At 37.2% G+C, this 27089-nt stretch overlaps 1 protein-coding gene across 6 annotated transcripts; it reads right to left on the bottom strand.

Annotated features, from left to right (window-relative positions):
* Positions 1 to 891: 891 nt before the first annotated feature.
* septin5a (septin 5a) lies at positions 892 to 26848 on the bottom strand. 6 transcript variants are annotated; one of them, XM_032577597.1, is made up of 12 exons: positions 26693 to 26848; positions 26535 to 26548; positions 10251 to 10341; positions 9977 to 10063; positions 9597 to 9720; positions 8863 to 8997; positions 8659 to 8776; positions 8470 to 8571; positions 6181 to 6277; positions 4599 to 4776; positions 4402 to 4504; positions 892 to 1917 (listed from the first exon to the last, which is right to left on the bottom strand). In XM_032577597.1, exons 1-12 carry the CDS (start codon positions 26736 to 26738, stop codon positions 1855 to 1857), a joined length of 1158 nt encoding a protein of 385 aa, XP_032433488.1. In that variant the 5' UTR covers positions 26739 to 26848; the 3' UTR covers positions 892 to 1854. The 6 variants fall into 6 exon arrangements, with proteins under 6 accessions (XP_032433488.1, XP_032433482.1, XP_032433484.1 ...); XM_032577591.1 differs by lacking the exons at positions 26535 to 26548; positions 26693 to 26848 and adding an exon at positions 16545 to 17037; XM_032577593.1 differs by lacking the exons at positions 26535 to 26548; positions 26693 to 26848 and adding an exon at positions 16545 to 17029 and having other exon boundaries at positions 4641 to 4776.
* Between the last annotated feature and the right edge of the window lie 241 nt (positions 26849 to 27089).

Here is a 27089-nt window from a genome sequence, read left to right as displayed (position 1 = left end):
TTATTTCCATTTAAATTTCCTAGTAGACTTTTGTTATTTTGTTAGTTTTAGTTAGCTATAATAACCTTGGTTTACTTTTAAAACTTTGAGCGCAAATGCTCTCTGACGCCCCCTGTTGCTCTGGTGGAAACACGATTCTGCAAAGGCTCTCCCAGATAGACACTCTTTGATATCATTGAACTTTATTAATTTTAATTGAAATTCTCACCTTGACATGCTCAATAATCTGTGATCAGCTCAATATAAGGATTTAACAAAAAATCAATCTGCTAATTATGCTGATTTTAAGCTAATTTAAGTGATTTCACATCTTTGCTTACTGTTTGTCACATGCGAACTCTGTTAGTGAAGAAATACAGAAATATTTTGAAGTTTGCAAAACTTTATATGAATAAATTACCGAAAAATTTATTTCTCCAGGATGCCTGACTGTTATTTTAAAGCTTTGGGGATTTTAAATTGAAGCATTTTATTTCTTTCCTGTTTCATCTAAACTTTAGGTACTTTACTGAATTAGAAAGCATACAAGAAAAGATATTTAAATATATTTTTGATTAAGTAGCTTTGGATGGAAATGTTAATTTAGTTTTACCTTCTGCAAAAATAGAAACTCCTCCATCATAAAAACCTTTTTTTAATGGTTTTTGGCTCACAAAGTACTGCAACAAGAACATTAGTGCAGACACACTATATTATATCCATGCATCCTCTGCCAGGCGGGATGACGACGCTGTGAGCAGAGGGAGGAAAAATGTCTGCAGGAGATAAATATGAATCAGCAGATCATGTTCCTGCAGAAGCTTCGTTTTCCAGTGATGAAGGACACAGTGATGTGCTCACTGGACTCAAACTCTAAAAATAAAACAACAAGGAGTCAGAAAAAACAACAGCTTGACAAGAAGAGGAGTTTATTTATCACACCTTTGCAAAATGGGACACAAAGACTGAGCTCACAGCCTTCAGGGCTGTACAGGTCATCAGCAGCAGTAAAGTCCACATACACACACACACACACACATACAGTCACCTGCACACACTCTGCAGCCTTAGCTCACATGGATTTTTCACTACGTTAACAGAAGCACATACGTGGTATTGGCTCCTCATCACTTGTTTCCCATAATGCCGTGGTGACGACGCAAACAGCACGCTGGAGGCATTAAATACAAGCACAAGGAATTGGATAAAAAGCAGTAAAAAATAGGCCCAAAGCTTCCAGGAGATATGAGTAGTGACAGCATGCGCACACATGCACCCCTTAATGCTCAAACCTTTGTTTTAGCTGTTAGCAGTGAGTGCATTTTAAGCCCAGACTTCAAGTTAAAAAACCTGGAAGAAGATGTTTACACTGACCATAAGAAACTCTAAATGTTAATGAAGAAATTCACAGCAAATGTTCGATTTCAATGAATTGGAGCTTTCTCAAACGGGGAAAATACGGACTGTCATGGACGGAAACCTGGAGTTGAAATATTATGATACACTCGCATATCCAACACAGAATTGCATAATAAGAACAACACCCATGTTCAAATCTAATCATTAGCCTACAGCTCTTTACAAAACACCTCACATTATATCCAAAAATGTTAAGCACTGCGTTATAAATTAGATACTGAGAAGTTATTTAAATTATATCTTAAAATTATTCGAGTTGATGTCACAGCCGGGGGCTCAAAACTGGAAAACACAAACAACCTCCAGGCAGACAGACAAAATGGAGCACCAAACTGAAGAGAAATGCAGAGTCCGACGGGGTTTGCCGCTCAGAACAATCCAAATCCAGGTCTGAAGGTGTCACTGTCATTCCAGGAGAGGAACAGCAGGTGGCGCTGCAGGGCAGCTCAGAATATGTCACTGATCCTTGTCGTGCATCTGCTGCTGCATCTTATTCAGCATTTCCTGCATCCTCTTCAGCTGCAGAGAGAGTATTAAAGTGGACAAGTCAACGCATCATAAATAACCTGCGTGTTTTCAGAAATAACAGGCTGTTCATGAAAAAATGAGAATATAAATGGCTACTTTGAATAATTAATTGATCATACTGCACTGTTTGATAACTAGGATCAATTGAAATGTGTGTGTGATTAAAGTAATATAATTTTTCTTGTAATTGCCTTGAGACGACGTCTGTTGTATATATAAAGAAACTGAATTGAATTGAAATTCAAACATGCTTCATCCTTTTTCCCCAGACTTATTAATGCTTACAGACTAATAAATTCAATTCCACACTTTTCAAGAGTGTTTGTGATGATTGTCCTTCAAGTAGTGTCAAGCAAACTGCTAACTTCCATAGCTATGTACTGAACCACATCGTTTCTGCTAGTCAGTTCACATCAAGCCGTCATATTCTAATTTAATTAGCTTAAATGGGCCCAGTACATTTTAATTCCTTCAGATTAACCCCAGTTATAGTTATACCCATTCCAGATGTAGCCGAATATCTTGGAAAACAAATAAATTTTTATGCGTTTTGGACTTTCATTCATACAAAAACTCAGTTTAATACTGCTAAAAATGGTTCTATTATTTTAAAAGTGGAGATTTAATAAAACTGTGACAAATAATCCGCCAATATATCCACGTACTTACTTTGACACGGCTCCCAATCGACATCGTCTTGAGTTTTAATAATTTTATATTCTAATACGCTAAATAAAAAGTAGTTAAATCTACAAATCTGTCCACACAAATTAACTTTCTTGCGCCATGTTGAATTCCTAACATGAAGACGTTTTTTTTGTTGTTGTTTTGAAATTATCTTCTTCTTCTTGATTTTTATTGGCGGTTTGTAAGAAACGTTACCGCCACCTGCTGGCATGGGAGATTTAATTTATAAAAGCATTACTGGAACATATAATCAAATTCTGAGGCAATTTAGCTTTCATTAAAAATCGCATAATTATTAGAATATGTTTGCATATGAATAATGATTAGCATATCACTGTAAAATAAAGTAGTCAAAGTATCGACTATCCTAATCTTTTCCGTAATATTTTCAAACTTTCTCCTTACATTGTTTGTCTCTTTTTCATATTTATTACATAATATAACATGCTCTATTGTTTCATATTTCGCAGTGATCACGTTTGTTTTTAAGTCATCTGATTGTCTGACGTGGGTTTTAGCTTTTCACTACACTGACCTCTGTAGGTTTGGCGTGTTTAAAGCAACGCTACGAAGCGGATTTGGACAAAAACTTTTCAGAATCCAATCTAGTGTATTCAATATAATTTTTTTAGACGACATAGCGGAGATATTTGTTTTTATAAAGACCCAGCTACGCGTGTTGAAGGCCTCAGTTAAATGTAAGCAGATTCAATTACAAACAGTCCATCTGGTTCTGACTTTATTGCTTTGGGAATTATTGCAACATGTCCCGTTGTGATGCATTCAGTTATATTGCAAGATATTTTATGAAACTGGATTGTGAAGTAGAAAGGCAATTAACTCTACACATGTTTATGTCCTTCTACATCTATCTGGTACAACCTCCAGCGGCCACTGGCCAAGAGAGCTACACCCTGAAAGGTTCATCAGAGGAACACACAGTCATGCACACGCACACACACACACCCACCCACACACACACACATAAAAATAACTTAGAACAAGGATGTCCAAAGTGTGGCCTGGGGCCATTTGCGGCCCCCTGGAGGATTTTGGGCGGCCCCTGACCTCAATTGGAGAATTGAGCAGATCTAGCCTGAAGCATAGTTGGTTGATGCAAATGGAAGCTTTTTAAATAACATCTTAAAAAAATATTAGGAGCAAAAAACTAGATTCCCATTTATTAATGAAGTTTTTGCATTCATTGTAATTTGGAGTAATTATCAATGTTACGTTTATTTATATCGCACTTTTAAGAACAGGTTTATAGCGTACTAAAGTGCAGTATGAGGACAGAATAGAATAAAATAAAGAAAAGAAAACTAAAACATCACAACAGAAAAGTCCTCAACTGAATGCTAACAAATAAAAATAATTTTTAAGAAGCGATTTAAAATTACCTAGAGTGTGAAGCAAATCTAATCTGGAGGAGTAACTTAGTCCAAACAGTAGAAACTACAATTATTGACTAGATTTTTCTGAAAAGCTCAAATTAAGAAACCAATCAACTTAAAAAATGTAGAAATATGCTACATCTTTCTCTGTTTTGTGTCTACAATGATTTTTTGATCTGTTTTCAAAATTTTTTTGCCCTTTACTGAGCAGATAAATTTAAAAAAGGGGGGAAAAATGGTGCTTTTAGCTTAACCATTTTGGACACACTGACTCAGAGTAACAAATTAACAGTCATGAGTACCTGGCTTGTTCCTGCTGGAAACAAAGAACTACTGTTTCACCATTCAGCCCTCTTCAGCTTTCTTAAATAAAAAAGTCTAGACTTTTTCTTACCTCTTCGTCTTTCATCTTGATTAGCTTCTCAGTGTCTGCGTCTGGAGTGGACAGCGGCAGGATGGGGATTGGACTCTCCATCCGGTTATCCTGAGCCAGTTTACTAAGAGGCGAAACAGAAAGCAGAGGAGGGATGAAACGTTCTCTTCGACCTGTAAACATCAGCGCCAGGTTCATGAAACATTCCCATTCTGCACCTTTTCTCCTCATCAGACTCTTTCTCACACAGAGAGACAAACCTAGTCATCTCCTGGATGCACTGCGCTCTGTAGTTTTCGTAGTGGACGTCGCAGGTTACGTCTTTAAGGTCGTGCATGTGCGAGCGGATCAGCATGTTCCTCAGTTTCACAAAGTCGCAGTGCGACTGGTTTTCCACTGTGGACAGAAACGTCTTTGTTTAACCAACAAGCCAGATTACAGCATTCCCACACAAGGATTCACACCACTGGGTCATTTCCATAAACCTCTAAGTATTGATACCCTTAAATAAAATTCAGTCACATATTTAATTAATAAAATCCACATGTATGCAGAGTAAAAAATATTTAACTCAAGTAAGAGTAAAAAGGTAAGTAACTGGGGATGTGCTGTGGTGGCGCCGGGGTTAAGCACAACCCACATATGGCGGCCTTAGTCCTTGACGCGGCCGTCGCAGGTTCGATTCCCGGCCTGGCGCCCTTTGCCGCATGTCTTCCCCCTCTCTCAGTACCCACTTTCCTGTCAATTAACTATCAAATAAAGGCCAATAAAACCTTTTTTTTTTAAAAAAAGGTAAGTAACTGATATGCCAGAGTTCCACTGGGGTTGCTAGGTAACGGTCCCGGCTTCTCTGGAGTTGCTAGGTAACGAGGCAGTGCCTGCTGATTTGTGAAGTTACACTCCAGAGGTTTTTGAGTAACTGACCAAATTATCAATCATTTAATATCTAAAAACTACATAATCATATGGACCAAAATCTAAAATTAAGTGGAAATGTTGGTATTTTAAGGACGAATATTACAATAATTCATATAAGTAACAGAAAAATAACAAAATCAGGCAAAATTACATTTTCCAAATCAGTTTCTTTCAATGAAAAACTTATGAAACGTTAATAAAAACTGCAGATGTGTGTCTTTGTCTGGTTAAAACATGTTTGCTTTACTTTCAGTGGGTAGAGAAACTAGAAATTTTACTAAAGTAAAAGTAGAAACATTTAATAAAATTCCTCAAGTAAACATAAAAAGTACAACATTGAAAAAATACTCCTAAAAGTAAATTTTTTCAAAAAAAGTTACTCAAGTACCGTAAATATAATTGAGTAAATTTAACTTGTTACTACTAAACCCTGCATGCATGTAGGGTTGCAACTAATGACTATTTTAGTAATTGATTTCTCTACTGATTAATTAGATAAAAAAGTTTTCCTATTGGCAGATAAATAAAACTATAACATGTGAAACATGTCATGTTGTAAGTTAATTTGTCTGTGAATGGTACAAGTATTTTTTCATCAATATTAAGGAATTATTTACTTAAAACAAGTCTCTATATCTTGCTAAAAAGTTACTTGTAGGTTGGTTTTGTCTTTTTTCAAGTTTACTAAGATATTTTCACTAGAAACTAAATCTTTTTTCATTGTGATTGGTTGTTTTCGATTGTGAGCGATTCATTTCTTCATACGACAATAATCGATCAGGGAGGAGATCAATCTTTTCCCAGATGTTTTTTTTTATTAAAGTTAGACATTGCAGCTTTAAAGGAAAAGCAGCTGAAAGAACGCATCGATCATGAATGTACCTTCAACGATCCCCCAGGGGTACAGCCTTCCTCTGACCCGCTGCCCTCTCGCCTCCACCACAGTGTTGCTGCCGATCACAGCGAACGGCGTGCACTCCTGCACGCATAAGGACGGGTTGTTATTTTGACCCCAGTTGGTACGGGAAACGCTGACTGAGCATGCTGGTGCACATTCACATAGTTAGGCACATTCTCTAAAGACGCATGCAGCCGAAGAGACGCATCACTGGGACTGTTGAGACACGCAACAAACTGCATGCTGTTTATTTTCTGGCACTTTAAAGGCAGATGAAGCAAATTTACACCACAGGATTTTATTTGTTGCGCGTGGGACACTGCAACTTTTCAAAATAAGAGTGAATATATTTTAAGCATTTAATGTTTACAATGTGTCAAAGTGCCACTCTTGAAATGATTTCGTGTGACTCTTTATCGCAATTCAATTATAACCTACAGTAAATGTGGCAGTTCAGGCAGTGGATATATGTAAACTTTTCACTGTTGCCATGACAAACAATTTAAAATATAAAAAAGGAAAATGTAACGTGCAACACAAAATATGCATCCAGGTTTTTGCTTTTAATTTTGCTGAATTTATTAGTAAAATGGAAACATAAACATCCAGTGACTTTGCCTGTTTAATAACCTTTCAAAATAAAGTAAGAGTGAGCCATAAACTGTTTATGCTGCTGAAAAGACACAAAAAATCTAGAAAAATGTAGGATGTGTTTTTTAAAATAATCTAGCAAACCTGCTAGTCGTGTTTATGTTTTCAATATACAATAATTTATAGATCACTTGTCTACAGAAATCTGACTGCTTTAGTTATTAGTATAATCAATATCAATATAAAATTTATTTATATATCAATTTTAAAAGAAGGTTAAAACTGCAAAAAAGAGCTGTACAAAAACAACACAACAGAATAAATTGATGAAAAAAATTAAATATTAAAATATCAAGTTTAGTTTACTGTAAAGTAGTTTATTGCAAATATAATTAAAAACAAAAGTACTAAAAGGTTTGTGGCCCCTGAAGTCCTCTCTGTGACAAAAGGTTTGAATACCAGCTATATTGTTTTAACTCTTTCATATCCAGTTCAGAGGATTCATATCCATCTTTCAGACAAAGTTTCTCAATGTTAGCTCAATTCCTGCCAAACCAACAGCTAAATATGCTTAAATTAACACAGCTTGGCTGCTCTCAGACAAGGCCACCATTGTGTGCTCAGATTTTTACAGCCAGCTATGAGAGAGCGAACTCAGCTGCAGCTTTTCAGAATGAGCAGAAAATCATGCAACATGAATCTGTTTTTACTGGAGCTGCTTAATTCCAGACAAAAAAAAAGCTTTTTGTAAAAAACTCTTAATCCCAAACACCTGACCTTTAATTTAAGCACATTACTGTAACACTTTTCTAATGTTTTCTGGAGGCATTGCTATAAGTGCATTTACTTGGAAGTAGCAAACACCACTGTTACGTAAAGCCAAAATTATTTGTGGGCGAAAAACCACAAAATACAACCTTAGGTTCACCTGTAATTTCCAAGAGAGATTTTACGGCAAACTATATTTGCCACAGATAATCCAATAAATTACATAAATATACCAAAAGCCTTCATGAGTCTGACTAATGAAAATGCATTCATTAAAAAAATGTTTCAAAAAATCTTGGAGTGTCCAGCAAACAGAAATTGAATGTAAGCAATAAATCAATTAATCGCATGATAAATTAAAAAGAGCTCAATAATATCTATTTGAATGATTGATTGTTTTCTCTTTCTACCAAAAACTGGAGTATTGGTCTCATCAACCCCTGAAGGACAACTTTGTATACAGAGACTTCATAATTCATTTCATTTGTTGTTTTGAGTGTTTTGTTTATTTATTTTTTAATATTTAAAAATCTTCCAGTTCCAGTGTCAAATGTTTATTGTGGTCTTTGAGAGGGCAGACTTGCATTATTGTGCCATTATCAATATATGGTCTCAAAACAACAATATTATCGTTTATTGCAAAAATTATTGGGACAATTTATCGTCCAGTAAAATTTGTTATCAAGACCAAATTCCAGATTAAAAAAATTGTGGTGAAAGGACAGAAAATGTTTTTTTTTTCCCCTGGCAAAAAGTAGCATCACAGATTTTGTAAAAATGAAAGCAATTTATTTCTGGTGTTGGATTTCTTTGCCGACTTCATCAATGCATTAAATATAAAGGTTGTGTTTTTACAAATTGCGCTGAAAAATACATTAATGTTGCTGCTGCGGCAGTAAACAGCTGAAACTCGCCTTCAGTTCTTTGTCGAGTTGCTTGAACTCCTCGTCCTCGTCAGAGTCACACTCAGGGAACTGGTACACTTTGATCCCAAACTTCTCTATTTCCTCTCGTATCTGTCAGAGAAAAACACAAAGACATATCCATTTATCCGGATACAGAGCATGCTGTCAAATCAGTGAATCGGCCAGTCTGAAACTCACTCTGTCTTTAAGCTTTTTTATCTCGTTGGGAGTGAGGCAGTCGGCTTTTGCGATGAGAGGAATGATGTTCACTTTTTCATGAAGAGCCTTCATGAACTCCACGTCCACGGGACGTAAGCTGTGAAGAAAAATCCAGACTCCAGTTTAGTTTTCTTTTGTTTTAGGTATGCATATACAGTATGTTGCATTAATATGTGTGATTACCCATGGCCAAATGGAGGGATGAAGTAGAGGCAGCAGTGCACTCTGTTGTCCTGGATGTTCTTCCTGTTCAGGCCGCTCTCGTCTCTGAAGTATTGCTCAAACTGCTGATCGATGTAATCTGTGATTGGCTTCCAGCTAGAACACACACAAATTAAGAAGATAACATTTATTTGTACCGCATCATTAGCACGCAAGAAAATTCAATTTCAAAAGCTTGTCCTTTACTGCTCCACTGAGGGAGAAGGAGAACAGGCACAAGGGGCGGAGCACAGCAGAGAGCATATGTAGAGCTCAGCTCATGTACAAATATTGCACCATCTTGTCCAAGTTGTCCACATGATGCAAAGTACTTAGTGGTTGTAAAGAAAAAAGTAGGAAGCGGCTCATTTAAGGATTCGGTGACTAAAAAATACAAAATCACAAATCTGCAGAAAATACAAGCGCAGCAACATCTGGATGAACTTTTCTGAAGACAAAAACATCAGAAAAGCAAAATGTTTGTCAGGGTACAAAAAATGAGAAGAAAATACAATCAATTTAAGTTTGACTGATTCTAATCCAAAGTTTACCCTTTTATCATTTCCCATGGATATCTGCCAGATGAAATGAAATTTCCCAACTAGTTTAAAAACAAATTAATATAAAAATTAGCCAGTTTTTTTAATAAATAGTCACAACCAGTCAGTGACAACAGTAACTCCAACAGAGACGTTGAATCTGCATTGCTGTCTCACCACTCATTGTTATTAACGGCGTCTCCAAACCCCGGCGTGTCCACTATGGTCAGCTTGAGCTTCACTCCCTTCTCCTCGATGTCGACGGTGTGCTTGATGATCTCCACAGTTTGGTTAATCCGCTCTAAAGAGCATCAGCGCAGGATGAAGGTCAGTGAAAATTGGATTAAATCCATCAGGGACAGAGCAAAATAAGCTCGGCTGCTGGGTTACGTTGAGATAACCTCTAAAAATAATATTAGTAATTCTGGACATTAAGAAATGGCTTTGAACATGAATGCAAGGATGTTAGTCAAGGCCGAACTGTTTTTAACTCCATGCTTGTATCGGAGCCAGCAGAAAACTTTAAATAATAAAGATGAGACATAGTGGAGATTCACCTTCGGCATTTAGTAACTTCCTGTCTTTGTAGAGGTCTGTGAGGAACAGACTGTTGACCAGAGTGGACTTCCCCATACCAGACTCTCCTGTAAGACACAGAGATGTGACTGCATATTTAAAAAAAGGTCAACAAAATCCAACAAAGATCCATTCCTGGATTATTACAAATCTGGAAACAAACAAAAACTGGTCAGCGTAACCTTTAAGGAGTTCAGTATTTTTTTCTAATAAACTGACAGATATGATGGAGTTGTTTACATCCTAGAAACTGACCTGCAACCATCAGGGTAAAATCGAAGCCTTTCTTCACAGATTTCCTGTGGACCTGGTTTGGCAGAGTTGCAAAACCCACATACTGTTTCTCCTGAAAGATAAAATAAAAACACAAGTGTTACTGAAAGTTGTCTATTTTCAGTTTTTATTTAAATTGAACCAATCTTAAAACAGTGGACTTTGCAAACAAACAATTCAGCTAATGTAAAATAAGAAATATTACATTAAAGCAGCAATTGTGAGGATTTGCTGCCCATAAGAGCAGAAGTACATTTATTACACTGCAAAAACACAAAATATTAACAAATATTTTTGGTCTAGTTTCTAGTAAACCTGAAATAAGAGCAAAACTAACTTACCTAGTAATTTTCCAGCACAAAATAAAAACTTGTTTTAAGTAAATAACTCAGAACTTGTTCCATGTTATAAGATGATTTATCTGCCAATAGAACAAATTCTTTTTCATCAATATTAAGGAACTATTCACTTAAAACAAGCTTCTATATCTTAATAAAATATTACTTTTAAGTTAGTTTGTCATATTTCAAGTGTACTACGATATTTGCACTACAAACTAGACCAAAATACTTGGTGAGACTTTGTGTTTTTTCAGTGTATTTTTCAGACAAACACAGAATCAGCAAATAAAAGGCTAAGAAGGTATTATTTCTACACACAAAGAAGCCGGTTCTGCAAAAGCAGACATGGGTTCAATGAATACTCGTCTTAATCCTGAAAGCTTCAGGAACAAAAAACTCTTAATATTTTCCGTTCCTTTTAGTATGTTGAGTTTTAGATCACACCTCACAAAAACAGTTCTTAATTCACGTGTTTCTCTCAACCGTACAGTTTCTGTCTGAGCTCGTAGGAATGTCACATGACCCGCAGTTTTAGGAACTTGTTTTGCTTAATCCCTCTGCAGCGAGGTTGTGGCGACATCTGCGTTCCTTGTGGCCCCGTTTGTCTTTTTGAGAGTTCAGAGCTGATGTGTACACTGAGACACAGGAACTTGTAATTGCTGGTTTACATAGAAATGGTTCGAATTTTTGTAAAGTGTAACTGCTTTCAGTGGTTACATTTATTTAATTTTAGTTTAGGTGGCAAAATTTAGGGCATCTAATCAAGATTAACACAGAAAGGGAAATAAAAGATATTTGAAGGTTAGGTTTACAAATCAATGCTTAGGTTTTACCATCTTAAAAAATCTGAATAAAACCTCATAATTGTCTCAGCAGCTCCTCTGAGTGTTGTAATGTGGATTATAACACGTCACTTTGAGTCAGACAATTTAGAGGAACTGATTTCACATTCCTACATGATGTTGCACCACAAGCTTTCTTCTGTGCATAAAACCATCTGACTCAAACCACCAAGGAGTTGCATCAACTTCTTATGAGCATCTTCCTGATTCTTTCAGAAACAGAAGATATGAAACCATTGATCTGATTCAGGCATGAAGAAGCAGGGAAACATGTAAAACATGGAGGATGCTAGATGTTAGACAGACATTACAGACCATTGTTCTACATCTCCACTTTTGTACTCAGTCGACAGTTTTAGCTGTACATTAGAAAAACCAATAGGAATTAATTTGGGTTGGAATTTCTGAAGTTTCTCCAAAAAAAAATCCCATCAAAACCCAACATGGCCGCCATAATATAAAAGGTGAACCAAGGTGTTAAAAAAGTCTAGTTTTCAAAATTGCTAAAATATTCAACCGCTTCTACAGTATAAGGTTCTCTTAATGTGATGCTAGAGTTACACTGCACTGACCCTCCCCCACGTATTGCTGTGGGGGAGGGTCCTTCAGAATGCTTGTGTGCTTTTTGTTTGCTTAAAACCAAACAGTTTGACAGTTAGGAAATACAGTACAGACCAAAAGTTTGGACACACCTTCTCATTGAATTCAATGAGTATTGAGTACAGACCAAAAGTTTGGACACACAGTTGTGTCCAAACTTTTGGTCTGTACTGTATGTCTGCCTGTTATTGATTTGTTGTGCTTGTGGTTTAGTCACTAAGCACAAAACGATTCAAAATACAATAGGTTTCAACTTCAAATCAAATCAAACGGCTAAGAACTTAACACGTTTATTTACATTACAAAAAACACTTTATAAAAAAGTTTAAAAACAAGTTACAGACGTTCTTGATCGCACTGTCAAAAGAGATGTGTTTTTTATGCAAAAATACAAACATAAAAAACACATTGACTCCTACCAACTGTCATACTTCTAACAAAACGATTCAGTCTCACACTTTGGCAAAGCAAGGCAACAAATGTCACATATTAGTTTCACTTTTTTGACTTCCAGGTTTGACCAATTGTTCCAATTATAGATGTGCAAAGATTTTGATTTTTCTTTATGTAAATTTACTAAATGACAATACAAGGCTTTTTATGTCAAAGTAGGACATAAAAACATAATAAAAAATATATAACGAACATAAAAAGTCTAATTGATCTTTTTAAAAATAATATTTAAAATTATATAACATACAGAGTGCTGTGAAACACTGTTACAGAGGTATTTCTTTATTTTTGCTTTTTTATAACAAATACACCATGTTCCAAATTATTATGCAAATTGGTTTTAAGTGTCATAAAGATTACATTTTTGTGGTGCTATTAAATGTATAGATGGTATTGTGTGTCAAGGGTCTTTGAATCACTATAATTAATTTCAGAGAGCTGGTTGATTAGGTTGTCTGGTGAGCTCAATTAAAGGAAATCTAAAGAAGGATGTTCCACATTATTAAGCAGGCCACAGGTTTCAAGCAATATGGGAAAGAGAAAGGATCATTCTGCTGACGAAAATCATCAGATCGTGTAGTGCCGTATGACAAGGTATGAAAACATTAGATATTTAATAAAAACTGAAGCGTCATTGTACTGTGAAGAGATTTGTGGCTGATTCAGAACAAAGATGGGCTTGTACATATAAAGGTAGAATGAGGAAGGTTTCTGTTAGACAAATTCATCAGATTAAGACAGCAGCTGTTAAAATGCCCTTACAAAGCAGCAAACTGTTATTTGAAGCTGCTGGAGCCTCTGGAACCTCAAGGTGGAGGATCCTCCAGAGGCTTGAGGTGCAGGAACCTACTATTGGGCCCCTAACCAGAGCTCACAAGCAGAAACAGTCACAGTGGGCCCAGCGTACATGAAGATTAATTTTCAAACAGACTTGTTCACTGATAACTGCTGTGCAACCCTGGATGGTCCAGATGGACGCAGTAGTGGATTGGTGGTGGATGGCCACCATGTCCCAACATGGCTGTGACGTTAGTAAGGAAGTGGTGGAGTCACATTTTGGGCCGAAATCATGAGGAGAGAATCATTGGTCGGCCCCTTCAGAGTCCCTGAAGGTGTGAAAATGATCTCAGCAAGGTATATGGACTTTCTGACTGATCACTTTCTTTCATGGTTCAAAAAGAAGAGCCGAACCTTCAGTAGCAAAATCATCTTCATGCATGACAATGAATGCTGCAAGGAATACCACTGTGTCATTGGCTGCTATGGGCATGAAAGGGGAGAAACTCATGGTGTGGTCACCATCCTCCTCTGACCTCTGACCTCAACCCTATTGAGAACCTTTGGAGTTTCCTCAAGCAGAAGATCTGAGGATGGAAAGCAGTTCATATCAAACCAGCAGCTCTGGGAAGGTTTTCTGACATCCTGCAAAGAAATTCAAGCAGAAACTTTCCACAAACTCACAAGTTCAATGGATGCAAGAATTGTGCAGGTGATATCAAAGAAGGTCCAATGTTAATATGTAACTCGGTCTGTTAAGATGTTTTTGATTGAAATAGCTTTTGATTTTAGTACATGTGACCACTTAATGCTGCACATTCAAAGAATGACCGTTTGCAGTTCTTTATAATCCATAAAATGTTTAGAAAATCTGCTGTGCGTAATAATTTGGAACAGTGCATTATGAGTTTTTTATTTTTGAAAAAAATACTGTTCTCATTGGGAGCTTTGTTCAGTAAAATTTGATTTATACTGTAATAGTTCATGACTTGAAAATTATACTGACCATCATTTGCATTGAACATTTAAGAAAATTTGAGAAAATATTACTTGCATAATAATTTGGAACACGGTGTATATCAGATCAACAAACTATTTAAAATAAGATAATATTTTACTAATATAATTGCTGATTCATTAATTAAATATGATTAACCACACTTTTTTTGGCAACTTTGTTCAATTTCATTAGCCCATCCCTTTTTACTGCATGACCTCTAAAATCAGGAAATCAGTAAAATAGAACATGTTTGACAACATGAACTAGCTCCAGCATCTGACGCCATTAACACCGACTGATGTGGAAAGATCATTAGTAAAACTTTGGGACTTTACATTTAGAGATAAATTATCCACAAATGGAGAAAACATGGAACAAGAAAACCTTCCCAAATTACTCCCAGAGATCATGAACAACTTATAAATGATCACACAAGAACACAAAACAACAACCAACACTTTTATACACTTAATAAATAAAATCATCATTTAAAAATTTACTTTTTGTCTTATTTTACAATGTGAAACATCTTTTTTTGAATGGCAAATCAAACACAAAACACTTGTTTTCCCACTGTACAGCGCAAACAGCAGTTGACCAAAAGTACTGGAACTCAGCTTGGGTTGCTAGGAGACGGGCCGGGCTTGGCTGGGGTTGCTAGGTAACGGCCAGTTGAATGTAACTTCACAAAGACCAAAAAACATTAACTTATTACCAAAGAACAGCTTTGTGTTTTTTTTAAAGAACTTGGGCTGTTTTTAGGAGCAGCTGAGACCCAAATGGTATAAAACATACAAAAAGTGAATTTTGCATAATAGTTCCCCTTAAGTAGAAATCTTTAAGCTGGGCTACATAATTTATCAAAGAACTACACAACTGATTTGCAATTTTAGCACCAAAATAATACAAAAGCAGAAGCAGACTCCAATTAGCTGAGAGGAGTTTTAATGTCAAGACAAATTAAACCAAAGATCTGAGGAGCTTGTGCCGCAATAAAATTACCACAGCAGACAGAAAAGCTTCAAGTATATGGAAAGACTCGTGCAGAGCATTCCTCTGAGAGCGGCTGGGAATAACCAACGCCTCAGACTTTCCAGAAACACAAAGAGAACCACAAGATACCAGTCTCCCACTGTGTGGCACAGCAGCTCCTGCTGCCGCCGCATCTGGCGGAGCGTCACCCTGACCCTACAGTACGACGCGCTGACATGTGGAGAGATAAACAAACATTCAAGCCCTGCAGAGAGCATTCACTCACACGGACAGAAGCTACATTCAACAGACCTGAAAAGCTCGTTTCTAACCCAGTCAGACGCACAGCGAGCCTCCTCACGCGCTGTCATAACTTGTCACAGGCGTTTCCGACGGCTCCCTTCCCTCGGGTGAGGATCACGTTTATTAAAACAGACACACAAACGTTTGCGCTCATGCAAAACGAAAAGAGCAGAAGGTCAGAGACGAGCTGCTGGTGAGGCTGGAAAGAAACCCGCCTCAGCAATAATTTGACTCCCTGCAGAAATATAAGTTGGCAGAAATTTTAAAGCGAAAGATCAACTCAGTTCTTTATACTTTTTTATATATAATCATGCAAATGGGGTCGTTTCAACAGTTTCCACACGTTTTGCCTCATTTGTTTAAATGTACCCTTAGATAAAAGTAGTTTATTCAAGTGTGGTATGAGTGTAAAGCCAACTTAAGTAGATTACTTTATTTAAGCTATATTTCATATACTTCAGAATATATTGAAAAGTGTTCAACTGAGTACATTAATAAACTTTTACTTTAATGCTAAAGCTTATATGTGTACATTGGTAAAGCTCATCTCTGCCACAAAGTACTGATTCTTTAAATCTTGATTAAAGCCCAGAACTAAGTTAAGTTATGCTACATTTAATATGGCAGAATAAGTTTGATGTATTACCTGTTATAAACTTACATGTTCAGTGATAAAGTTTACAGTAAGTAGTATGTGTGGTAAATATTTACATACTTTAAAAAAACACAGAAACATTTGAATTAACTTTATGAATCAAGTTCTAGTCCCTTTCATAAATAAACCACAAATATAAACCCAGTACACTATTGAATGTATAATTTGGTACTTAAAATGACCTTTTAACAGTACACTTAAGTTTACTTCTTACAAACTTTAAAAAGTCCCAAATTAGTTTGAATAAGTATACTTTCTAGCACACTACATGGTCCGTTTATTTATTAAAATGAACTTTTCGCTGAGAGTGTCCATATATATCCATCTCTTTACCTTCTGTCTTGCGGTTCTCACTCGTGGGCACAGAAGCCGTTCCACCAGTTTCTCTTGCAGCATGATGGCATCCATCCTAAACCGCTCCGACACTGACGGACCAAAATAGCCACCGGTCTCACAAAACTGCAGCAGCAGCCCAGCAGGGAATGAAGAGAAAAAACGTCTCTTTTCCTGTTTTCTCTCTTTGCATACGTTTGTCCTACACTCCCTGCTCGTTCGTTTGTTTTCCTCCCAGCCCCGCTTCTTTGTTTAATTCTATCTTTTCTGTGCCCTACAGCGGTCCGGTTCTCCCTGTTCAGACAGGTATGAAGAAAGTTTCCCTTCGAAAAGCGAAGGCAAGCAGGGAGAAACAGAGAGAGACAGAGGAAGAGAGAGAGAGAGAGAAAAGTGGCAATTTGAGGGAGGAAACAAGGGAGGGATGGAAGAGGCAAAAGTCTGAAGGAAACCCATTCATTCAGTCCAGATTCCCTCCCCCCGCTCAGACAGACACATGAAAAATAAAATCTCCATACTCTGAAACAACCAGCTTCATTCCCTTTGGTTTGCTCAACATGTGAAACCTAAAGGAACCTGTTTCAACCTGAAGGAAACAAAAGCTTTTGGTGTAACAAACGCTGCAAGTACAGACAAATTCAGTGAGGTTATCACAATAAAAATTTTTACCTGTCAATCACTCCGCTCATCCAAAGCTCAGGTTTATATATGTGCTGATTTGAATACTATTTAACTTAAGGAAATACTTATTGAATGCAGAGAACACTATTTATTCATATTTCAACAGTTTAGTTGGTAGTTTTAGCAACACATTCTGCCACAACACTCGTTTCAGCAGCAAGCACAAACTTCCTTCTGACGGCAAATGCAAAAAAGCAATAGCACATTGACAGATAATTACACTTAAACAGTGCTTGCGCCACTCCCCTAGTACCTTTCTAATTGCCACCCTGGGCAACCGCCCATGTGGCCCATACCACAAACAGCCACTGGTCAGAAGAGCAGACAGACAGAAAAGTGTTGTGTTTGCACATGTGAGGTGTAATATCTACAGAAAAGAGGTCATTCAAAGTTATGAATCATTTCAGTCAATTAAACTAAACGTGAATCAGAAACAAAATGAATGGATATAATGTGGATTGATTAAACAGGAGACATAAACTGACACATGATGGTTAAATACAGCTAGAATTTAATCAAACCCCGGGCAGATTTGGGTTTAAAATAATATTTCAAATTCACCAACATGTTTATTTTGACAATGGGAAAGAGAATCAGTGGTGGAAACTAAAGGTTAGAGTGACAGCAAGGAAGATTTGGAGCTCATTAGCAAAGACAAATTGTCTCAAACATGGAAAAAGTCTCACCCAAAAGTCACAGGACATACAGTACAGACCAAAAGTTTGGACACACCTTCTCATTGAGTTCAATGAGAAGGTGTGTCCAAACTTTTGGTCTGTACTGTACGTACCAACAAGAGGTTGGCTGATCGATCCAAAATATTGGTAATATCAATCGGATCGATACTAGCCTGGTAAGATACTTTATTTTTAGTTTCCTTTTTGTATTGTAACTTCTCAACTCTACCTAACAATATTTTGTTTTGATTTGGTCTTAAATAGTACTTTTTTGCACTTTGTTTAGGAACAATACAGATAAATCATGTAAATATGTTATTTATGTGTTTTGTAGACATCAAAAAATTTTGTTCAAATTCTGTTCAAGGTTTGAACAAAAATAATTCCAAGTAAAAACCACAAAAACACCTAAAGGTCAGATATTTGATGATATATGCAACTTAAAGTATGCTTCCTTGACCAGGTTAGGATGGGTATATATGGGCTATACAGACATTTTTATTACATTTTATGTGCAAAATCATTTGTACACAATGAGATTTTAGTCTGCTCAGTTCGCTATATTTTGAGTTTCTTTCAGAATGAAATGTTTTAGGGCCTCTTGTCACTTTAAATCCAGATAAACTGCTGCTGACCACGACCCCCACTCACAAAATGGCTGCAAACACACGTACACAATTATAAAAAATGGCTGTGGACATTTAATAAACAACATTTCTGAATGGTAAGTTATCAACAAAACACTTGCCTTTGCTATTGTACATCCAGTTGACTAAACTGCCTGAGTTCCATTTGGGTTGCTAAGTAACGGGACTGGACTTAGCTAGGGTTGCTAGGTAACTGAGCAGTGAATGAATGCGACTTAAAATCAGGAGGTTTCTGAACCGGCTTATTTTCTAGACACCAAAAAAGATTAACTTATTTATTTTTTTAAGCGCTTGGGATGTTTTCAGATGAAATTGAGATCCGAATGGAAGCATGAGAATGTGTAAAATGTGAAATTTGCATTATAGGTGCCCTTAAAATAAAAGGTATTGGTATTTTCAATACTGGCCTAGTATTTACTCGATATAAAAATATATCACCGCAGACTTCTAGCACCAACACACTAATTTCCTCTCTTCCTAACACAATATTAGCTTATTATAGCAGTTAATTTGTAGTCTTTTATTAGAAGGAGAAGAAGAAGAAGTGACAGTGATGTAATTAGAGCTGAAATAAAGTACTTTATGTGCAGTTGGTGATAAAACTTGTATTCAACTGGCATAAAGAAACAATCAGCCAGCATCAGTCTTCTCTTCTTGGCATTGCAGGAGTTTTTCTATATGTGTGCAGCTGAGGTACATTCATGGCAGAGGTTGAAGCCGATTGATTCCAGATGTTACACTGGCATGTGTGTGTGTGTGTGTGTGTGTGCGTGTGGGGGTGTGCGTGTGTGTGTGTGGGTGTCTGATGGGTGTGTCTGACTAACATATAATGTGGGCAGCAGAAGTTAAACATTCTTTGAAATAAAAGAAGGAGGACTGTTTTTCTTCCCACTGACGTGACCAGAGCTGATGCCACGTACAGGATGTTACAGCCCACCACCAGAGGGCGACAGAGGACGAAACTGGGATGAAAAGTTTGGAAAGGGAAATTCCAGTGTTTCCAGTTGAAATAATGGAACTATGGTTGATTAATTAGTTGGATAGTGAAGACCCCAGCAGAGTGAGTTATGAGTTTGAGTGGAACGCTGTGGGAGTGACGGTCTGCGTAAAAGAAAGGAGCAGATGTCTTTAATTGGCCCCCCATTTTAACCCCCACGGTTCATCCCTCTCAGTAACCAGCTGTCCCAGTTCTCCCATTCACAAACACAAAACCAGACAAACAGGCCAAATATAATCACTTATCCACACTTCTATTGTTACAACTTCAATCAAATATTCAGCGTGAGTGAAAGTAAGCTGTTCTCTCACTTTGTGAGCAATAAGTGGTAACATTTCACCACTTAAAAACTCAACACAGTGATTACTGGCATGAAACACTGGAGTTTAAACTATGGACTCAAATAAATGCAGAAAACATTTTTTTCTTTCTTGATCATTTTAACATTTTTAGCACTAATTATTTTCAATATCAAATGGTTTTTTTCACTTTCAAGATTTTTTTTATCAATGCTAAAATTCCTTTTTTTGCTGATTTATTAACTTATCGCGATGTTACCAATCGATCACTGCTGATAAAAATGTTATTTATTCAATAAGTACTAATTTTGGTAAATGGAAAAGACATAAACAAGCTAACTATTACTTATCTACGTTATAAAATATGTTATTTATAACACTTAAAGTAAATTTCAGCAGGTTGGAGCCTCCCTAAAGCATTAGACTTTCTGCTGCTGACATTTCTGTGGTTTTTGCTTTCCCATCACTGTGGCAAAGAAGTGCATATTTCCGGCTCCTGCTGCATTTGTCAGATTGTTGGATGGTCTGCAGAGGCCAAGATCCAGAGGTCAGTGACTCGATCAGCAGGCATCACTCAGCTCCTTCCTCTCGTTTATTCAGACTTGAAGTGATTCCCGGAGGACCACAGCAGTGAACACAACCCACAGAGTGCTCATCACACCACAACTTCCCACAGCAAACAGCTGAAGGAAGAGCAGGAATCCAGGCTCATGTGATATTACAACACAAACGCACAGATTGGATGAAAGGGAGATTTCAACCTCAAGCTACAACGCCGCCTCAGGGTGATCCATATAAGCTGACAGATACTAGAAATTGGGGAAGTAAATCAACAAGAAATTATAGAAAAGTTATCAATATCAATAGATAATATGTCTAACAGAAAGTTAAATATTCAATACATAGAAAATTCATTGAACTCTGATCCGCTGAACTCTCACAGCTACCTAAGCAAGGTTGGTAGCATAGTCAAGATTTTCCTTTGACCACTTTCTAAAAGCTTTCTTAGAACGGAGAGCTAAAGCTGCTCCAGGACTTAAACTGAAGAGAAAAAGATGTTCAGGTGGATCACACAAACGCACACACACACACACTACATGCATGCTTCAGTGTGACAGAAAAGCAGACTGCAGGGCATAAACTCCTCAATCAGCTGAAGGAGAGCTAGCAACTGCCAGGCAGCCATCCAAATATTGATCTGAAGGGGAGCAGAAGAATTTGGAGAAAATCCTCCATGTTTGTTATTTAATTCACTTTGTGAAAAGACGCTACAGTCAGGCTTAGTAGTTGGAACCATTTTCCAAAAGGTCCATTTTGGTCTTGAATGAGCACAAGACGTTTTTCCAGATAATATTTAGCTTGCACTTGTCTGCCGTTACAAAACTTAGTTAAGCTTAAAGGTGACCTATTGTGCTTCCTTCAGCATGTTAGAATAACTTTATGGGCAGCACAAAACATGTTCTCTACATTTGTTGCACAAAATAATTTTTAGATAAAGAGATTTCAGTCTGCTCCGTTCTGCCTATTTTGAGCTCCTTTCAAAATGATGCTGTTTTAGGGCATCTTGTAACTTTAAATCCAAATAAGCTGCTCAATGTTTCAAAATGGCTGCACAATTATACAACTGCACATTTCTGAAAAGCAGAAGTGAAGCCTCCTGCACAACCAAGAAGATTGCAGCAAATGGTTTCTGAATAAAGTCAAGAAAACACTTGTCTTTTCCAGCAGCAGTCAAACCAGCTGACCAAACATGCTGGAGTTCCGCTTGGGTTGCTAGGTAACAGGTTGTGCTTCACTGGGGTTGCTAGGCAGCGACGCAGAGCCCTTCAAATGTGACTTAGCGATCAGGTGTTTTTTGAAACAGCTCAAAAACATTCACTTAACGTCAGAAAACAGCCGTATGCTTTTTTTAACTGTTTGCGTTACTTTTAAGACTCAAATATTTTGCTACTTTTGTACGGAACCAGTGATTGGTTCTGGCCAAACCCAAAGCATCACCTTTAAGTTCATGTTTTCAGTCTACTTAAATATTACAATGTGCCTTTATACACCTGTTAATTCTCTGAGCTGCTTGCTTGGCAACAACTCCTGAGACAGCACAGATTTTCACACAAACAACAGAGTTACTGTTTTCACACATCACACACAAGGTCTATCGTCTAAATCAGGAAGCTGGAGAGGTTTGACTAGATTTTATTGGCATCTGAGGAAACCTTCCTAAATCTTTAGAAACAACAATTAAGCACCTACTGACCCGTATTGATGTCACTAGAAAGTAAGCTAATTTTGGGTTGATAACAATTATCAGATAAGAGGTAGAAGACCTCACATCAACCCCACAAAAGAGGAGCTGCCTTCATACTGGGGGGCTTTAAATCTCTCTCCCACCCAACCCCCAGAGACACAGCTGTCCCTGCATTGCAGCTGGTCCTCACTGAGGTCCCATCTGTGGAGACGAGGGTAGGAGAGGGTGTGTTTGGGGACAGAGGACGGAGGAGGAGGCTGAACGCTAAGGTGGAGTGAGGAGGTGAGATAATGTTTTTATACTTCATAGTCTGGCAGACTCTGTTTACTTTAGGACCAAATTTAGAACATTTGTTACATTTTCAGATTGTTGGGTTCAATTTCACACTGAACTGTATCAAATGAACCCAAACTATTTGAAAAACTAGTTCACCTCCTCGCCTGTGGAGGCGCTGCACCCAAAACCACTGAAGGAAACGACACAAACAGCTCTGAAGAAAACAAGAGCGCAACCTCTTTCTTCACAAAATGTAAACAAAAGTGAATATGGATCAGATTTTAGCTGTTGCTTGATTTCTCTTTTGACTTTGGTAAAAGAACCTGAGCCATTTCTTCTGCTAGCATTAGACTCGAGTGTTTGTTTTGGTTGTGTTTACCCAGAATGCCCTGCGTTACAGTTTGCTTCCTGCTTTTAGAGAAGAGTTCACTTCAACCAAACCAATACCGAGATTTTTAGGTGAACCAGAGTTCACTTTTTTGGTCTGTATCAGAGTTTGATTGCACATTCACACCTCCCCAAGCAAACTGGTGCTCCAATAAACAGGCTTCTTTTTTGCTGTTCTATTGAAGAAAGACCTCTGAGTGATGCTTTCTGTTTGACCATTGTAAAATGTATAAAATATATGAAGCATAGCATTAGCTAACAAGAACATTACTGAAGAAATTTAAAAGTGGCCTGCCAAAGTGTGCATGTTGGTCAGACCCAAATCAGGCTGAAAATTTGCTAAAATGTTATGCATAGCTTAAATGCTTAAACGTAGCCTGTGGAGTATCACTACCATGCTAACTTACATTGACTTTATTCAGGATGCTGAACATGGCTAGTATATAAAAAATTAGCTAAAATGCTTATTTTAGTTTAAGGCTAATGTTAGCATGAAGGCTATCACTAGCATAGAGTGAGTAACATGTAAACACTACCAGCAGAATGAAGGTTATCGCAAGCATTTTGACAAACATAAATGCAAACATGAGTGCATAAGTTAAAATTAGCTAAAATGCTAAGTTTAGCTTTTAACATTACAATGTAGGGTATCACTATCATGTTGACTTACATTGACTTATTCCATCCGGTATGATAAACATAGCCAATAAATTTAAAAAACAGCTAAAATGCTTATTTTAGCTATAAGGCAAAGAATGTGCATTACTATGCTAGCACCAACTAACATCACAAACTAGCCTGTTGCTTACTGAAAGCAAATATAAAAACATTTCCATTACTAACCTAAATGTACAAATTTTCGTGCCATTGTTACATAAAACAAAGACATGATTATTATTTTTGTCATTGTCCATACTTACAGTCAAATCTCGTCCAAAGCAGCAATGTTTCAAGGTTGATGTTAGCTTAACTTATGAAAACTTTAACTTAACTTTAAGTTCGGCCATCTTGGATTTTTTTTTTTTCCCTCTCTCGTGGTAACCAAAACAATGTCAAAGAACAACCACCAGAGGGAGATATAGTGCGGTTTACAAAAACTATTAATCCAGCGTAATATACAAAAGGCTTCAAATATACTTAATCGTTTTGTAATGCAATTAATACAAACGCAAACAAATAGGATTTTTTTTCCTGCTCTAACGTGACTCAACTGGATGCACTTTCCAGTTTTAAAGCTTTATTGATGATTTTCTTTCTTTGTCTCAAATCTGAGATGTTCAGCTCATATCTGCCCACACATGGAATGACCACCACACTTTGTGTCTGATGAAAACGTATTTGAAAGAAAAACCGGCTGTTTCCTGGCAACGTTTTCTGACAGCTGGTGAAGTGATGAGAGGGTTGAGGGCTGGAGTGAGGGGGGGAAACAATGATTCTGGATCGATCATCCGTCAGGACTCGCTCAGAGGTTACGACACCAGGAATTAACTCAGACACATGCAGTAGGTTCACTGAAGCGATTTCCAGAGTGGAGACACACAGGAAAAACAACCTGCATCCACAAACTCATATCTATAGGTAATTAAGGAAAACCATCAGTCATGTTTCTGCATGCAAACATTAAAACACTGAATCCAGACCAACATGGTCGCACGGTGGGACCACAAAATAACACCATTTTATGATAGAATGCTATTACAGATAATGAACTATACTTGAAAATAGATAAAGCAAGAACTCTGTATGTGTTTTTATCATGCTATTCAATTGTCTTAGTTATGCTTGTACACCAAACCGATAGTTAAAATCACATGGAGGTTATGCAGCTTAAAAGTTACCAACTGAGCTGAATAAAATTTATGTGAAGTGTGTGAAAGTTACTTGTTTCAATTTCTGAAAAATTTCTGAAAATAGATTCTTCTACAAATCCTCCCACATGAGAGACAGGATTCACAGAATTACAGTCTTACCAAGTATTTTTATCTATAGTGTCTAGTGCAAATATCTCAGGGATCTTTAAATAAAACAAAACTGACTTACAAATAATTTTTCAGCAAGATATCAGCGCTTGTTTTTAGTAAATAAAATCCTTAATATTGATAAAAACATCCTAATTTTCACTGTAATAAGATTATTTCCCTTATATCAAGTTATTTTTCCATGTTATAGGTGAAATAATCCGCCAGTGGAGCTAGTACTTTTTCATAAGTATTACAAATATATTGACTTAAAACAAGCTGCTATATCTTGCTGAAAAAGTGTTTGTAAGTTAGTTTTGTCTTATTGCAAATATACTAAGATATTTGCACTAGAAACTAAACAAAAATACTTGGTAAGATTGTGTTTTTGCAGTGTATAAGTAGACTTAAATATCTAAAAGAAACTCCCCAGCATTTATTCAGACGTTTTATGAAAGACATGAACTTATAAGTTCAAACCTTGAGAAGATGTAAAGCAATAAATCACTGACATCAGGATACAAGTGAAAATTTGTGTCAGCCACATTTTGATCCAGTTTATTTATATATAAATAAAATGGACCTTATATAGAACTCAGAGGAACACCTTCAGAAATTGGCATAAATTCAGAGCACAAACTCATCTTGATGCACTGAAATCTGTCACTAAGATAGTTTGAGAATCGCAAAACAATTTGCTCTGAACGTTTAAAACATTTAGCTTTTAAACGTCAACTATAAAAACTGATTATTCTGATCAAGTCCAGCCAAAATGGTTCTGTGTTTTTTCCCCCTAGAACCTGATTGATATATAGATAGAATATTACCGTTTACAGTAACAGTCTATTCAGTCAGTCAGTGTTCATTATTCAAGAATAAAAAAGAAACCAGAAAAAAAAAATCTACATTTATGGAAGAATTTACAAAAATACTTCTGACCAAAATAACATAAATGTCCATCTCACACCGGACAAAACCTATCCTGATGGCCCACAAACCATTTAGGGAAATATTCTGTGGACTGAAGGTCTCCATTTAATTAGTTCTAGTCAAAAACTAACAATATTTCAGAAACAAACCATCATCCTCTGTGTAAAACATGGCCTAGGTCGTCTGATGTTCTGAATGTCTGACCATCATTTTAAAGTAATGGTGAATTAATGCTAAGACATTTCTCAACATCATTAAAGAGAATAATTTAGCAGATTTGTTGGCTGAAATCATCCTGTGTTTTCAGAGTGTTTTAATGTTTTTCCCTTTTGTTTCTAGGTTACTGTCCGTTCTACACCTACGTATCTAGTTTCTGATTTTTATTTTAATACATATTTGTGTTACTGCCTTGAGGTTTGTACATATCTTTCAGTAATAATAATAATAATAATAATAGTAAATCTGCATCCAGATTACCATATAGAGGAAGAGGAGGGGGAGGAGGAGCGCCTGGGGTCAGCAGAGACCCGACCTCCCCTCAAGCCTCGTGTGTCTGCTGAGCTTCTCAGATGAACAATGGTTCCGAAATGATCCACTAAATATTAGCGAGCAGCTAATAATGACGTAATGTCCGAAATGAGGTCAGTTCATCATCAGGCGACTCTAATCGCTGATAATTGTGGATGGAGGATGTTGGAGGAGGATGCTGCGGTACCGTGTTGGCCTCTGGAGGCAGCGACCTGCTCCACATAGGCGTCTAAAAATGAAAATGTGAGTGTGGATCAGCGCTCCGCCTGCTGCACAGGCATGGCAGTCCTCAGCATTCACCCAAACAGCTCAAGCCTCCTGCAGTAGGCGTGATTTAATCAAATAAAACGCTTTAAATGGTGTCCTACCTCCGTGCTGTCCTCTGTTGGAGGATAGATGAGGAGGCGCAGGTGCAGGGATGCGGAGCGACGCCCAGAGAGACGCAAACATGAAGCAATCAGTGCACAAATCCTCCATGATCAGACTGCAGATATCAAAAATGGGAAAACAGAAACACAACGCTCACCTGTTTTCACCGGAATCCGGCTTTTATACCTGATGTTGCTCGTCATGTTTGACCCGCTTTCCTTCCTCGGTTTCCTCTGAAGCGTCGGCTCAGCCTCGCCTCCAAACCCCCGGACGGACAGCAGGAGGGCGGGCAGAGCTGACGGCGCAAGGCTCCTCCTCTACGGAGGCTCGAGAACGTGACTACATCGTTCCAAAAATATCAATAAAACCATGATTTCATAATCAATATGCAAACAATCAAAAATAAATAAAAGTGAAAGTAATCATAAACATTTGTATTTTCTAAATATTGATTTTATTTTGATATTTATGCAATTATTTTAGCCCCGTGTTGCAAAAAAAGTTCCTTTATTTTCATGTTAGCTTTAGCCTTCTTAGTGGGTGGGGCTAACATT

Source organism: Xiphophorus hellerii, chromosome 12 (genome assembly GCF_003331165.1).
Source record: "Xiphophorus hellerii strain 12219 chromosome 12, Xiphophorus_hellerii-4.1, whole genome shotgun sequence".
Classification (NCBI taxonomy): domain Eukaryota; kingdom Metazoa; phylum Chordata; class Actinopteri; order Cyprinodontiformes; family Poeciliidae; genus Xiphophorus; species Xiphophorus hellerii.
This window is presented reverse-complemented; position numbering and strand designations above follow the sequence as displayed.